The sequence below is a fragment of the Oncorhynchus mykiss genome, chromosome 6 (genome assembly GCF_057628025.1).
Source record: "Oncorhynchus mykiss isolate SJ-2025 chromosome 6, ASM5762802v1, whole genome shotgun sequence".
Classification (NCBI taxonomy): domain Eukaryota; kingdom Metazoa; phylum Chordata; class Actinopteri; order Salmoniformes; family Salmonidae; genus Oncorhynchus; species Oncorhynchus mykiss.
In genome coordinates this window covers 32,582,501-32,597,500 of record NC_143027.1, presented here as the reverse complement: position 1 = coordinate 32,597,500, position 15,000 = coordinate 32,582,501, and the positions used below count along the sequence as shown (strand labels likewise).

The 15,000-nt window shown below is 47.0% G+C and overlaps 1 protein-coding gene across 1 annotated transcript in view; it reads left to right on the top strand.

Moving 5' to 3' along the window:
• The window catches only part of setbp1 (SET binding protein 1), a 56,037-nt gene that overhangs the window by 10,443 nt on the left and 30,594 nt on the right, over positions 1-15,000 (top strand). Inside the window, exon 2 of the mRNA XM_036979922.2 lies at positions 1,130-1,693. Coding sequence (XP_036835817.2) covers positions 1,292-1,693 — 402 coding nt within the window. The 5' untranslated portion in view covers positions 1,130-1,291. The remainder of the gene's footprint in view (positions 1-1,129; positions 1,694-15,000) is intronic.

The window sequence follows — 15,000 nt, the reverse complement described above, 5'->3', positions numbered from 1 at the left end:
AGAAGGAATTTAGATTCCTCCTCTCTCGCTCTCTATCTTGCTCTCTCTCTCTCTCCCTCCCCCTCTCCCTCTCTCTGTCTACCCAATTCCCTCCCTCTTTTTGGGTACAAAAAAAAAGAGCAGTCAGCTTTTTCATCTCAATCTGCAGGTTTTTGGACTTGTCCTCAGGCTAGCTTCACCCTCCCTTTAGAGAGCTGGAGAGGAATGTCTTAATTTTACATCGAGGGAGAGAAAGAGAGAGAAAGAGAGACTGGGAGAAGGAGAGAGAGGAGAGGGAAAGAGAGACGGGGAGAAGGAGAGAGAAAGGGAGAGAATGAGAGACTGGGAGAAGGAGAGAGAAAGGGAGAGAATGAGAGACTGAGAAAGAAAGAGAGAGAAGGAGAGAAACAGAGAGATGGGGAGAAGAAGAGAGAGGAGAGGGAAAGAGAGACGGGGAGAAGGAGAGAGAAAGGGAGAGAATGAGAGAGAACGAGAGAGAAGGAGAGAGTGAGAGAAGGAGAGAAACAGAGAGATGGGGAGAAGAAGAGAGAGGAGAGGGAAAGAGAGACGGGGAGAAGGAGAGAGAAGTAGAGTGAGAGAAGGAGAGAAACAGAGAGACGGGGAGAAGGAGAGAGAAGTAGAGTGAGAGAAGGAGAGAAACAGAGAGACGGGGAGAGAAGTAGAGTGCGTGTGTGAAGTGTTGTTTACACGGTATAAAATGCAAATGAGAGTGTATGGCATGCCTGCAGCACTCTCTGCCTGCTACTGCAACAGTCTTGAGTTCTGAGAGACACTGATATCTCACAATGGTTAGAGGTGTGTGTGTGTGTGTGTGTGGCGATGAGGCGTTCCTCTGCCCACTGCGTCCTTTAGCTGTGCTCAGATAGGTCAGCATCTCTTCCCAACACACTCTGAATGCCAATCGTTCTGTAGCAGCAGCGTACATAGCAGCAAGAGTGAATGCAGACCAAGATATACATACGAGGGAAACTGTTTTTTTTTTACAGTTCAGCATTTGCGATAATTTATTGAGTTATTGGCTTTCATAGGATATTGTACAACTTCGGTTTTGATAGTAATTTCTCTCTCTCTCTCTCTCTCTCTCTCTCTCTCTCTCTCTCTCTCTCTCTCTCTCTCTCTCTCTCTGTAGTTTGGCTCTGTTGGATAACCTGTGTTCCTGTGGGACAACCAATCCAGACGCAGTAGCTACCGTTCCCAAGGCAACCCAGTCTGACGGACAGCCACTCTCTGCAAACCTATTGGCTGGCTGCTGCGGCTCTCTGGATCCTGACTGGTTCTGGCGGGAGCGTGGATGGAGCCGAGGGATCTGGTTGGCTCAGCCCGACCCAAAGAGGCGGAGTTAGGAAGCGGAAGGGCTGAACCTGAAGAGGAAGAACAGGAAAGAGCGGGGCTGGGGCCAGCGTCGCGGGGTGATGAGGTCATTGGCGATGTGATGGGCGAGCGCTGGGGGTCCCAGGGGGAAGGGGAGGGGCTAGAGGAACAGGAGTTCTCCATTAAAGAAGCCAGCTTCCAGGAGGGGAGTCTGAAGCTGAAGATCCAGACCACCAAACGCATCAAGAAGCCCCCCAAGAGTCTGGAGAACTACATCTGTCCCCCGGAGATCCGGATGACCATCAGACCCCCCTCAGGGGAGGGCCGAGGGGGCCGACTGGGGGGCCGCGCAGCACAGGACAAGGGACCCCCTAGGAAGAGGGTAAGGATACGTTTAGAAACGTTACTGGTCTGAACACACTGTTGCTAATGTAGCCTGTTGCTAATGTAGCCTGTTGCTAATGTAGCCTGTTGCTAATGTAGCCTGTTGCTAATGTAGCCTGTTGCTAATGTAGCCTGTTGCTAATGTAGCCTTAAATGATGCTGAAGCACTTTGAAATGTTCGTCAGCAGTCTAGAAGGGATTGATTGGTTGCTTCCCAGAGAGATAGAACGATCAGATTCTTCATGTTGTTAAATAGTTCAACAAACTTTAAAATAAGACATTGATGTTGTTTTAAACGTTAGCTGTGTTGGATTGACTGTTGGGTTGTCAGTAGCTCATTGCAGCCGAAGAGGGTTTTCTTATGTTCGCGTGATGAATTTGGTTCTTGTCTGCTGTTGGCTATAGCAGCTGAGAAGGGGATTGTAAGTGGATATATGGATTGTATCGATATATTGTGGATGTATATAGAAAGATATTTTCTGGTTTGATTGTCCATGTTTTAACATGATTCCATAAGCAGAAAGCTTGAAGACTTTTAGCCATTGATAGAAATTCCAGTAATGCAGTTTAAAAGAGACACCGTCACCTCTACCCCTCTACAACGCCACTTCATGGGTTTTCTGGCGGCGTGTATAAATACATTGTGTGTGTGTGTGTGTGTGTGTGTGAGGTAGTCTCCTCTAGAGTCATTAACCTGCATTGACATCTCTTGCTGTGTGCTCAGCTCTTCTCGTACACTGCATCTCACTGTGTGTGTGTTCCTTTCATACACCCAGCACCTCGCAGACTCAGCTCTTTTCCCTGAAAAGCAGCCATCTTGTACCCAAGCATCTCATTATGAGCAATATTGTGTGTGTGTGTGTGTGTGTGTAGGTGTGTGTGTGTACTAGTACAGAAGGGAATGGATCTTAGGTAATGGGTATGTCTTTCCCATTCTCCCTTTCTCTCGCTCTCTTTCTCTCTCTCTCTCGTTCTCTCTCTCTTTCGCTCTCTCTCTCTCTCTCTCTCCTATCTCTCAGTAGCTCCTTCGCTTCCTTGGTTACACAGGGTCAAAGTTCATAGAGTAATTTAAACCAGTCTCTCTCTCTCTCTCTCACACACACACACACACACACACACACACGCTGAGAATAGAGCTGACATCAGCAAATGACAGCTGGCCTCTGCTCTCTCCATTTGTGGTCACAGACCTCTCTCCTCTCCTCTTTTCTCCTCTCCTCTTCTCCTCTCCTCTTTTCTCTCCTCCTCTTCCGTCTCTCCTCTAATGAAATCAGCACGTGGCTTCTGTGTCTCTCTAACCTCTCCTCGTCTCACACACAGCCACCGTTTCAGTTTGGTGTCACTGTAGTGTTGTGTGTTTAGGTCCTTAAGGGACTGTAGTGTTTGCAGTGAGTGTTTGACCACTGTGTGTGTGTGTGTGTGTGTGTGTGTGTGTGTGTGTGTGTGTGTGTGTGTGTGTGTGTGTGTGTGTGTGTGTGTGTGTGTGTGTGTGTGTTCAGAGCAAACATGCACTTTGACCCCCAGAGCGATCTCCCTCTCAGCCTGTCTTTCTCTCTGCTATGGTTGGCAGTTGTTGCCGTGGTGACAGCGACAGTAGTGGGCATGCTCACTGAGCGGGTTGCGTGGGTTGTTGTCATCTCCACCCTTTCTCTCTCTCTCTCTCTCTCTCTCTCTCTCTCTCTCTCTCCCCTTCTTCCCTCTATCCCACTATTCCTCCCTCCCGCTCTCTCTACTCCTCCTCTCTCTCCATCCCTCCATCCGGCTTTAGCTATCACTGTAATACAGACTGATCCACTGGAGAGGAATGGGTTAAACAGAAAGGGTCCAATATGTGTGTAGTGAAAGAGAGAGGGAAGTGAGGGGGGTCTGACAGAGAGCAGATGGACAGCCTCTCTCCTCCAAGGTATCGTGTCAGGGGCTGCCCTCTCTCTCTTTTTCTATCCCTCTCTCAGTATCTATTTCTGCCTCAGTCGTTGCCTCTATATCTGTCTCCAACCACCTCTCTTTCTTTATTTCTTTACCTCTCTCTCTGCTTTCTTTCTTTCTCTCTCTCTCTGTCTGTCTTTCTCTTTCATCCCTCTGTTGTGGAGTGGCAGATGGTGGAAGAGAGAAGAGAAGAGGCCAGAGTGTGAGTGATAGGGCGAGGGGGAAGAGGGGGGAGACAGGCATATGGAGAGCCTGGTTAAGGGACCCCCTCAGAGCGGGGGTGTGTTTGAGGGGGAGGGGAAAGGGGACAGGGATACAATAGCTGGTCATTAGGAGAGGGTTTTGACTCTTGAAGAGAGTGGAGAGAGGCCAGACAGAGGGAGAAACGGAGACGGACAGAGAGATGTTGGAAAATTGTGAATTATTCTAGAAAGCATCAGATTCTCTGTAGTGTCGTCACAGTGTTTAGTGCCATCTCTGTAGTGTCATCACAGTGTTTAGTGCCATCTCTGTAGTGTCATCACAGTGTTTAGTGCCATCTCTGTAGTGTCGTCACAGTGTTTAGTGCCATCTCTGTAGTGTCGTCACAGTGTTTAGTGCCATCTCTGTAGTGTCGTCACAGTGTTTAGTGCCATCTCTGTAGTGTCATCACAGTGTTTAGTGCCATCTCTGTAGTGTCGTCACAGTGTTTAGTGCCATCTCTGTAGTGTCATCACAGTGTTTAGTGCCATCTCTGTAGTGTCGTCACAGTGTTTAGTGCCATCTCTGTAGTGTCATCACAGTGTTTAGTGCCATCTCTGTAGTGTCATCACAGTGTTTAGTGCCATCTCTGTAGTGTCATCACAGTGTTTAGTGCCATCTCTGTAGTGTCATCACAGTGTTTAGTGCCATCTCTGTAGTGTCATCACAGTGTTTAGTGCCATCTCTGTAGTGTCATCACAGTGTTTAGTGCCATCTCTGTAGTGTCATCACAGTGTTTAGTGCCATCTCTGTAGTGTCATCACAGTGTTTAGTGCCATCTCTGTAGTGTCATCACAGTGTTTAGTGCCATCTCTGTAGTGTCATCACAGTGTTTAGTGCCATCTCTGTAGTGTCATCACAGTGTTTAGTGCCATCTCTGTAGTGTCATCACAGTGTTTAGTGCCATCTCTGTAGTGTCATCACAGTGTTTAGTGCCATCTCTGTAGTGTCATCACAGTGTTTAGTGCCATCTCTGTAGTGTCATCACAGTGTTTAGTGCCATCTCTGTAGTGTCATCACAGTGTTTAGTGCCATCTCTGTAGTGTCATCACAGTGTTTAGTGCCATCTCTGTAGTGTCATCACAGTGTTTAGTGCCATCTCTGTAGTGTCATCACAGTGTTTAGTGCCATCTCTGTAGTGTCATCACAGTGTTTAGTGCCATCTCTGTAGTGTCATCACAGTGTTTAGTGCCATCTCTGTAGTGTCATCACAGTGTTTAGTGCCATCTCTGTAGTGTCATCACAGTGTTTAGTGCCATCTCTGTAGTGTCATCACAGTGTTTAGTGCCATCTCTGTAGTGTCATCACAGTGTTTAGTGCCATCTCTGTAGTGTCATCACAGTGTTTAGTGCCATCTCTGTAGTGTCATCACAGTGTTTAGTGCCATCTCTGTAGTGTCATCACAGTGTTTAGTGCCATCTCTGTAGTGTCATCACAGTGTTTAGTGCCATCTCTGTAGTGTCATCACAGTGTTTAGTGCCATCTCTGTAGTGTCATCACAGTGTTTAGTGCCATCTCTGTAGTGTCATCACAGTGTTTAGTGCCATCTCTGTAGTGTCATCACAGTGTTTAGTGCCATCTCTGTAGTGTCATCACAGTGTTTAGTGCCATCTCTGTAGTGTCATCACAGTGTTTAGTGCCATCTCTGTAGTGTCATCACAGTGTTTAGTGCCATCTCTGTAGTGTCATCACAGTGTTTAGTGCCATCTCTGTAGTGTCATCACAGTGTTTAGTGCCATCTCTGTAGTGTCATCACAGTGTTTAGTGCCATCTCTGTAGTGTCATCACAGTGTTTAGTGCCATCTCTGTAGTGTCATCACAGTGTTTAGTGCCATCTCTGTAGTGTCATCACAGTGTTTAGTGCCATCTCTGTAGTGTCATCACAGTGTTTAGTGCCATCTCTGTAGTGTCATCACAGTGTTTAGTGCCATCTCTGTAGTGTCATCACAGTGTTTAGTGCCATCTCTGTAGTGTCGTCACAGTGTTTAGTGCCATCTCTGTAGTGTCATCACAGTGTTTAGTGCCATCTCTGTAGTGTCATCACAGTGTTTAGTGCCATCTCTGTAGTGTCATCACAGTGTTTAGTGCCATCTCTGTAGTGTCATCACAGTGTTTAGTGCCATCTCTGTAGTGTCGTCACAGTGTTTAGTGCCATCTCTGTAGTGTCATCACAGTGTTTAGTGCCATCTCTGTAGTGTCATCACAGTGTTTAGTGCCATCTCTGTAGTGTCATCACAGTGTTTAGTGCCATCTCTGTAGTGTCATCACAGTGTTTAGTGCCATCTCTGTAGTGTCATCACAGTGTTTAGTGCCATCTCTGTAGTGTCATCACAGTGTTTAGTGCCATCTCTGTAGTGTCATCACAGTGTTTAGTGCCATCTCTGTAGTGTCATCACAGTGTTTAGTGCCATCTCTGTAGTGTCGTCACAGTGTTTAGTGCCATCTCTGTAGTGTCATCACAGTGTTTAGTGCCATCTCTGTAGTGTCATCACAGTGTTTAGTGCCATCTCTGTAGTGTCATCACAGTGTTTAGTGCCATCTCTGTAGTGTCATCACAGTGTTTAGTGCCATCTCTGTAGTGTCATCACAGTGTTTAGTGCCATCTCTGTAGTGTCATCACAGTGTTTAGTGCCATCTCTGTAGTGTCATCACAGTGTTTAGTGCCATCTCTGTAGTGTCATCACAGTGTTTAGTGCCATCTCTGTAGTGTCATCACAGTGTTTAGTGCCATCTCTGTAGTGTCGTCACAGTGTTTAGTGCCATCTCTGTAGTGTCGTCACAGTGTTTAGTGCCATCTCTGTAGTGTCATCACAGTGTTTAGTGCCATCTCTGTAGTGTCATCACAGTGTTTAGTGCCATCTCTGTAGTGTCATCACAGTGTTTAGTGCCATCTCTGTAGTGTCATCACAGTGTTTAGTGCCATCTCTGTAGTGTCATCACAGTGTTTAGTGCCATCTCTGTAGTGTCATCACAGTGTTTAGTGCCATCTCTGTAGTGTCATCACAGTGTTTAGTGCCATCTCTGTAGTGTCATCACAGTGTTTAGTGCCATCTCTGTAGTGTCATCACAGTGTTTAGTGCCATCTCTGTAGTGTCATCACAGTGTTTAGTGCCATCTCTGTAGTGTCATCACAGTGTTTAGTGCCATCTCTGTAGTGTCATCACAGTGTTTAGTGCCATCTCTGTAGTGTCATCACAGTGTTTAGTGCCATCTCTGTAGTGTCATCACAGTGTTTAGTGCCATCTCTGTAGTGTCATCACAGTGTTTAGTGCCATCTCTGTAGTGTCATCACAGTGTTTAGTGCCATCTCTGTAGTGTCATCACAGTGTTTAGTGCCATCTCTGTAGTGTCATCACAGTGTTTAGTGCCATCTCTGTAGTGTCATCACAGTGTTTAGTGCCATCTCTGTAGTGTCATCACAGTGTTTAGTGCCATCTCTGTAGTGTCATCACAGTGTTTAGTGCCATCTCTGTAGTGTCATCACAGTGTTTAGTGCCATCTCTGTAGTGTCATCACAGTGTTTAGTGCCATCTCTGTAGTGTCATCACAGTGTTTAGTGCCATCTCTGTAGTGTCATCACAGTGTTTAGTGCCATCTCTGTAGTGTCATCACAGTGTTTAGTGCCATCTCTGTAGTGTCATCACAGTGTTTAGTGCCATCTCTGTAGTGTCATCACAGTGTTTAGTGCCATCTCTGTAGTGTCATCACAGTGTTTAGTGCCATCTCTGTAGTGTCATCACAGTGTTTAGTGCCATCTCTGTAGTGTCATCACAGTGTTTAGTGCCATCTCTGTAGTGTCATCACAGTGTTTAGTGCCATCTCTGTAGTGTCATCACAGTGTTTAGTGCCATCTCTGTAGTGTCATCACAGTGTTTAGTGCCATCTCTGTAGTGTCATCACAGTGCACGGGGAGTGATGTGTGAGTATGATTGACGTGTGTATAAATGGTGTGTGTAAGGGTGTATGTTTTGTCACTGCAGACCAGTAAACGCGTGTGGCCCGTGTGTTAGTAGTGGAAGACGAATGTGTGTTTTCTGGTATAATGAACCTTGGGTCAACCCCTACATCACTCTCCCTGACAGATTTAGTAAGCAGTCCAAAACACACACAGACACACACACACACACACACACACACACACACACACACACACACACACACACACACACACACACACACACACACACACACACACACACAGGGCCGTGATTGTGGTCAGAGCATGTGTGCCAGATTTAGCTGTTAATCCATGTCACTATCTGTGGAGGGAGATAAGGAGCTGCCAAAGCAGTCCAGTGTGTGTGTGTCTATTTTGAGTGCCTTAGTGTGTCCTGGATTTGGACACACACACTTATCTCGTCTCGGCAGCTCCTACGCTTGGTGGTCCCCTGAGCGTTGTGTGTCTGTAATGTGTGTTTGGGTGTGTGGCGTGCCTTTTTGATGTGTGAATTGATCCCAGGCGTGGGTGGCGGTTGGTGACCTGAGGGACTTGATGAGTTAATAAAAGCACATCTCTGTGTGTGTTACTTAAGAAATGTAAATGAGCTGTGGGCTGTGTGTTTTCCAGCTTGTCTTTCAGAAAACATCCCTGCCAACGGTCAAACCTTCCTGTTTCACCGGCCAGTTGCCAGTCTCTTCAGGTGCTCTGTTACTGACAGTTGTGGCTGCGTCGCGTGGTGTATTGTTGTCTCTACCTTCTTGCCTTTTGTGCTGTTGTCTGTGTCCAGTAATGTTTGTACCATGTTGTGTTGCTACCCTGTTATTGTCATGTTGCTACCATGCTACGCTGTTGTCTTAGGTCTCTCTTTTATGTAGTGTTGTGGAGTCTCTCTTCTCGTGATGCGTCCTATATTTGTAAAACAAATGTAAATATCCCAGCCCCCGTCCCTGCAGGAGGCCTTTTGGTAGGCCGTCATTGTAAATAAGAATTTGTTCTTAACTTACTTGCCTAGTTAAATAAAGGTTAAATAAAAATAATGTAAAAAGCGCTCCAGACTGTAGTGGAGGGGAGGGGGGTGGGGCCAGAGTGGAGGGGGGGTGGGGCCAGAGTGGAGGGGGGTGGGGCCAGAGTGGAGGGGGGTGGGGCCAGAGTGGTGTGTGTGTGTGTGCGCGCTTGGGCAGGGGTGTCTCTGAGTGATTTACCATCACAGAAACACCAGCTGTCCATCTGTGTCTACCCCACCCCCCACCTGAGTATGTGAGTGGAGTGGAGCTGGAGCGGGGAGTGGAGCGTGCCCAATTTGACTGGAGCACGGAGCGAGATTCCCAAAGGCTGGAGCGTCGGCCTCCTAGCCCGCTCCTATTTCGCTACAGTAGCGCTCAATCGAGCTCAGGGCATTCCTGGCCCAGCATGCATTTCTAGTCCACTTGTGTGCTGCTGTAGCCCCTTTCTTTAGCTACTGTCACGGAGTTCACTAAATATTTGCATAAAGAAAAGGTGCAAAATCAAGGGGACTAACGAAGATGAGGAGGACAAAGAGGTGATGTAGTGTCCACAACTAAAGAATCATTGTGGAATCTGAAAAGACCTGTTTCCTGATTGTACTAACTGATGGTGTTCTACGTGCACATGCTAACAGAAAGGAACAAGGTGGGTAGCGTTAGTGTGTCATTGTAGCAAAGTATTTATAAACTAAAAATCAGATCTCTTAGAAGTTTTGTTCATCTTTGTTCTATTATCTATACAACAGGCCATCATTGATTTTGGCTCAATAGGCCTGGCATACAGTGCATTTGGAAAGTATTTAGACTCCTTGACTTTTTCCACATTTTGTTACGTTACAACCTTATTCTAAAATGTATGAAATAATTGTATCATTTTTCCCTCATCAATCTACACACAATACCCCATAATGACAAAGGGAAAACAGTAAAAAAATAAAAATACAGAAATAACTGATATTCAGTATTCAGACCCTCTGCTATGAGACTCGAAGTTGAGCTCAGGTGCATCCTGTTTCCATTGATCATCCTTGAGATGTTTCTACAACTTGATTGGAGTCCAACTGTGGTAAATTCAATTGATTGGACATGATTTGGAAAGGCACACACCTGTCTATATAAGGTCCCACAGTTGACTGTGCATGTCAGAGCAAAAACCAAGCCTTGAGGTCAAAGGAATTGTCCGTAGAGCTCAGAGACAGGATTGTGTATCAAAACATTTCTGCAGCGTTGAAGGTCCCCAGAACACAGTGGCCTCTATCATTATTAAATGGAAGAAGTTTGGAACCACCAAGACTCTTTCTAGAGCTGGCCATCTGGCCAAACTGAGCTATCAGGAGAGAAGGGCCTTGGTCAGGGAGGTGACCATGAACCGGATGGTCACTCTGACAGAGCTCCAGAGTTCCTCTGTGGAGATGGGAGAACCTTCCAGAAGGACAACCATCTCTGCAGCACTCCACCAATCAGGCCTTTATGGTAGAGTGGCCAGACGGAAGCCACTCCTCTTAAAAGGCACATGACAGCCCGCTTGGAGTGTGCCAAAAAGGCATATAAAGGACTCTCAGATCATGAGAAACAAGAATATTTGGCCTGAATGCCAAGTGTCATGGCTGGAGGAATCCTGGCACCATCCGTACGGTGAAGCATGGTGGTGGCAGCATCATGCTGTGGGGATGTTTTTCAGCGGCAGGGACTGGGACACTAGTCAGGATCGAGGGAAAGATGAACGAAGCAAAGTACAGAGAGATCCTTGATGAAAACGTGCTCAGGACCTCAAACTGGGGTGAAGGTTCACCTTCCAACACAGCCAAGACATCACAGGAGTTGCTTCGGGACAAGTGTCTGAATGTCCTTCAGGGGCCCAGAGCCCGGACTTGAAGCCGATCAAACATCTCTGGAGAGATCTGAAAATAGCTGTGCAGTGACGTTCCCCATTCAACCTGACAGAGCTTTGGAGGATCTGCAGAGAAGAATGGGAGAAACTCCCCAAATACAGGTGTGCCAAGCTTGTAGCACCATACCCAAGAACCAGTTTTTGCTTTGTCATTATGGGGTATTGTGTGTAGATTGATGAGGGAAAAAAACAATTTCATCCATTTTAGAATAAGGTTGTAACGTAACAAAATGTGCGAAAAGTGAAGGGTCTGAATACCTTCCGAATGACTGTAGGAGCTTCGAGGAGCTTTCCGTTTTGATCTGGTTATTTTGCCTAAAACCCTTTAGGCCTACCTAATAGAAAAAACAACGCTGCATCGCTGCCCAGCCTGGCAAGAATGACCCGAAGTGTGTTTAGCATCCCCAGTGGCTCTTCAAGTGAGGAGAGGATATTCTCCACTGCTGGTCTGCTCTCCAGTCACCATCGCATGACCCTGAAGCCACAGACTCTTGACAAACTCATGTTTCTAAAAGTCTAAAAGTGAATTCAAAGGCACTGTAGACTGAGCCTAATAAGGAATTTCCTGTTTAATTTGTATTTAATTCTAAGTAAGTCACAGCCTATATGCGCAATATATGGATTAGAATGATTTAATACAACAAAATGACGGCCTGGGAACAGTGGGTTAACTGCCTGTTCAGGGGCAGAACGACAGATTTGTACCTTGTCAGCTCGGGGATTTGAACCTTTTGGTTACTAGTCCAACACTCTAACCATTAGGCTACCCTGCCGCCCCCTTTTCAGATTTATTCAAATACTTTTCATTCAAATCATATGGTTTGGTTTCCATAGGCTACTTCAAAACCAAATGGTAGGTCCAGGTAGTCACAAAAATAGATGGTGTTGGTTAAATGGTGATTTTAATGAATGGAGCTCATGAGTTTCTCCCTGTGAGCGCGATGTGGTTTTTAGCGGAGCGGTTGGGAAGGATGTGGAGCGCCAGAAAGCACCGTTCCATGAGCAATGAGCGGGACTTCCTACCGCTCAACTCCGCTCACATGCTCTGCCCCCCACTGCCACAACACACACACACACAAATAAACCTGAGGGCATGTATGACCGTGCAAAATGGTCAAAACAGACTGTGCACACAAACACACACACACACAGTTCCACGCAAGCTCTGCTGCTTCCTAATCCTATCTGCTTGTGCTGCAATGTGAACACCTCAAATGAAAGAATGACTCTGCAAGGTCACCCCCAGTGAGAGAGATAGAGAGGTACACACACAAACTGGTAGGCTGGCTGCACAGAGACAAATAGGCAAGGTTAACTCTGGCCCTGTCTGACCTTCTGGGCTCGTAGGGAGAAGAGCAGGCTAGGGAATATTGACTGGACCAATAGTGTGTCTTTATGTGAGGGGGTCATGGTTGAGACAACTGTAGTCTGGCCTGGCCTCCACTCGCTCCGCTGTCTTGCCCTGAGGGGTTGATTGTATGTGCGTGTGTGCTTGTGTGTGTGTGTGTGTGTGTCAGTCAGAGGGACTAAGCAGACACGAGATCCTCAGATGACAGGAGTGTTGTAACATTCCGGCTGGGCTAAGGGAGCTCCGGGTGCCTCTACAACCACAGCAACACGCCGGCCCTGCCGTGGTAGCACTATCCCACCTCACACATTCCCACTGTGCTATCCAAGTGCTATTCACAGTGTGTGTGTGTGTGTGTGTGTGTGTGTGTGTGTGTGTGTGTGTGTGTGTGTGTGTGTGTGTGTGTGTGTGTGTGTGTGTGTGTGTATGCTGGGGACAGAATGTGAAACTCTAGCCTCCTAACACATTGTCTCTGCTGTATGGTGACCCCTCACCTCTGACCTTTCAGAGGCTGATGCAGCTTCACCATGGAAACCACAGCCCAACAGTAGTTGGTACAGTAGTATTGTTCTGACACCTACAACACAGAGACAGTTAGGTATGGGTAAGGCTACCTACAACACAGAGACAGTTAGGTATGGGTAAGGCTACCTACAACACAGAGACAGTTAGGTATGGGTAAGGCTACCTACAACACAGAGACAGTTAGGTATGGGTAAGGCTACCTACAACACAGAGACAGTTAGTTAGGTATGGGTAAGGCTACCTACAACACAGAGACAGTTAGGTATGGGTAAGGCTACCTACAACACAGAGACAGTTAGGCATGTGGCAGGGGAGGTGTGGGGAAGGAGAGTAGAGACATGGGAGGCAGGGAGGGGGACGGAGGGGGAGGCAGGGAGGTGGACGGAGGGGGAGGCAGGGAGGGGGACGGAGGGGGAGGCAGTGCGAGGGACGGAGGGGAAGGCAGGGCGAGGGAAGACATGGAAAGGGGCGGAGGGGGAGGCGGAGGGGCAGAGTATTGACTTTCACTGTGTCTCACTTGAAGCGTAAGTGTGTTTGTCAGTGAAATGAGATCTCCCCATCAGCTGTCCGCTAGAGCCCGCCTGTCAAGTGTGTGTGTGTGTGTGTGTGTGTGTGTGGTGGGACGATCTCCTTTCAACGCTGCCCTATCAGCCCTTGAACCTGTCCCCATACTGCTACCTTTCTCCCCCCCCCTCCATCTCCCCCTCTGTCATTCCATCTCTCTTTTTTATTTACTGTCTGTTCCTCTCTCTACTTTCTTCTCTCACTCTTTCTTTCCATCACTCATTTATGTCAGTTAGTCTGTCAGTTAGTCTGTCAGTTAGTCTGTCAGTTAGTCTGTCAGTTAGTAGTCTGTCAGTTAGTCTGTCAGTTAGTCTGTCAGTTAGTCTGTCAGTTAGTCTGTCAGTTAGTCTGTCAGTTAGTAGTCTGTCAGTTAGTCTGTCAGTTAGTCTGTCAGTTAGTTTGTCTTAGCACAGCTATTTTATTGACTATAGTCACGAGGGTCTTTTGTAGTGGTCCAGAGACACACACACACACACACACACACACACACACACACACACACACACACACACACACACACACACAGCTCAGCGTGTGTTTGTGGATCTATGACAGTATGATAACCCATACATTCTGTCTTCTATAATGCTCTGTGGCTTTTCATCTTCTCCCTGTTCTCTGCACTGCTCTGTCGTTCTCAGATTGTGTGGAATGCTGCTGCGTGTGACCTCTCACGTACCTCTTAGAGAGAGAGGGGGGAGAGGAGAGGTGGCAGCTGCAGTCATGTGCCCAGGTGGAAGCTCATGGACACACACACACAAACTCTCTCACACACAGAAAACCAGTCCTGTGTTCAGAAATGGTGTTCCCTTCCCTGCAAGATGCCTGTATGTAAATGTGTGTGTTTGTGTGTGTGTTATTGTGTGTGTGTGTGTGCCAAAGAGAGAGAGTAAGTGGAGTGCTGCCTGACACAAAGGCATTATTGTTGGTGTGCTTGGGCTTGAGGGCAGGGAGTTGTGTGATTGGTTAAGACCATTGTGTGTCGCTCCCTGCCCTTTTTCCATCTTTGTGTGTGTGTGTGCGCACATGTGTTTGTGTGTGTGTGTGTGTGTGTGTGTACGTGTGTGTTTCCTCTTCTAGAGTTATCAGGTCACCTAGGGACAGAGAGTAGAGGAATCACACAGTGATAGAAACACTTTTGGTTTGACCCTCCTGTCCTAAATTACCCATCATTCCACACAGGAAGTCCTCATCCCTCAGGGCCTGAAGCAGCTTAGTGGCTAGGCATTGCTTCTTGCTGTACTGGAGCTTGCCTATTAGGTCCTGTTCACAGAGTACGGGGGATGCATTGGAGGGAATGTTGTGTGTTGTTTATACGTTTTGGGAGCACTGGTCCTCTTTAGTGAATAGCCTGGGATAGCTATTAACATGTGATCTCATGCTTTCATATAAGCAGAGCTTGTGTGTGTGTGTGTGAGTGTGTGTGTGTGTGTGTGTGTGTGTGTGTGTGTTGAATGGCTATAAGAGCATCGTTTTAGAACGGCAATTACAGTGCTACAGTGATTATCACTGTAATTGCACACACACACACACACACACACACACACACACAACATAATGATAATGACACGGATTAGACACACGTTTAAATGCACACACTTACTGACATGTGTGTGGCCGTACACACACACACACCACACACACACACACACACACACCATACACACACCATACACTGTCAATAATGGCATTAGAAGTATGCTTTGTATAGCATGTAAATGTGACTATCTTTCTGCAGGGGACCCTCTCAATTCTGATGTCATTGCACACTTTGTCTCAACCAATCACAGGCTTTTGATGAGACTTTGTCAGAGTCATCTTTGTAGGATAAAGATTCATTCATTCTAGTAGACGCTCATTTGACGAC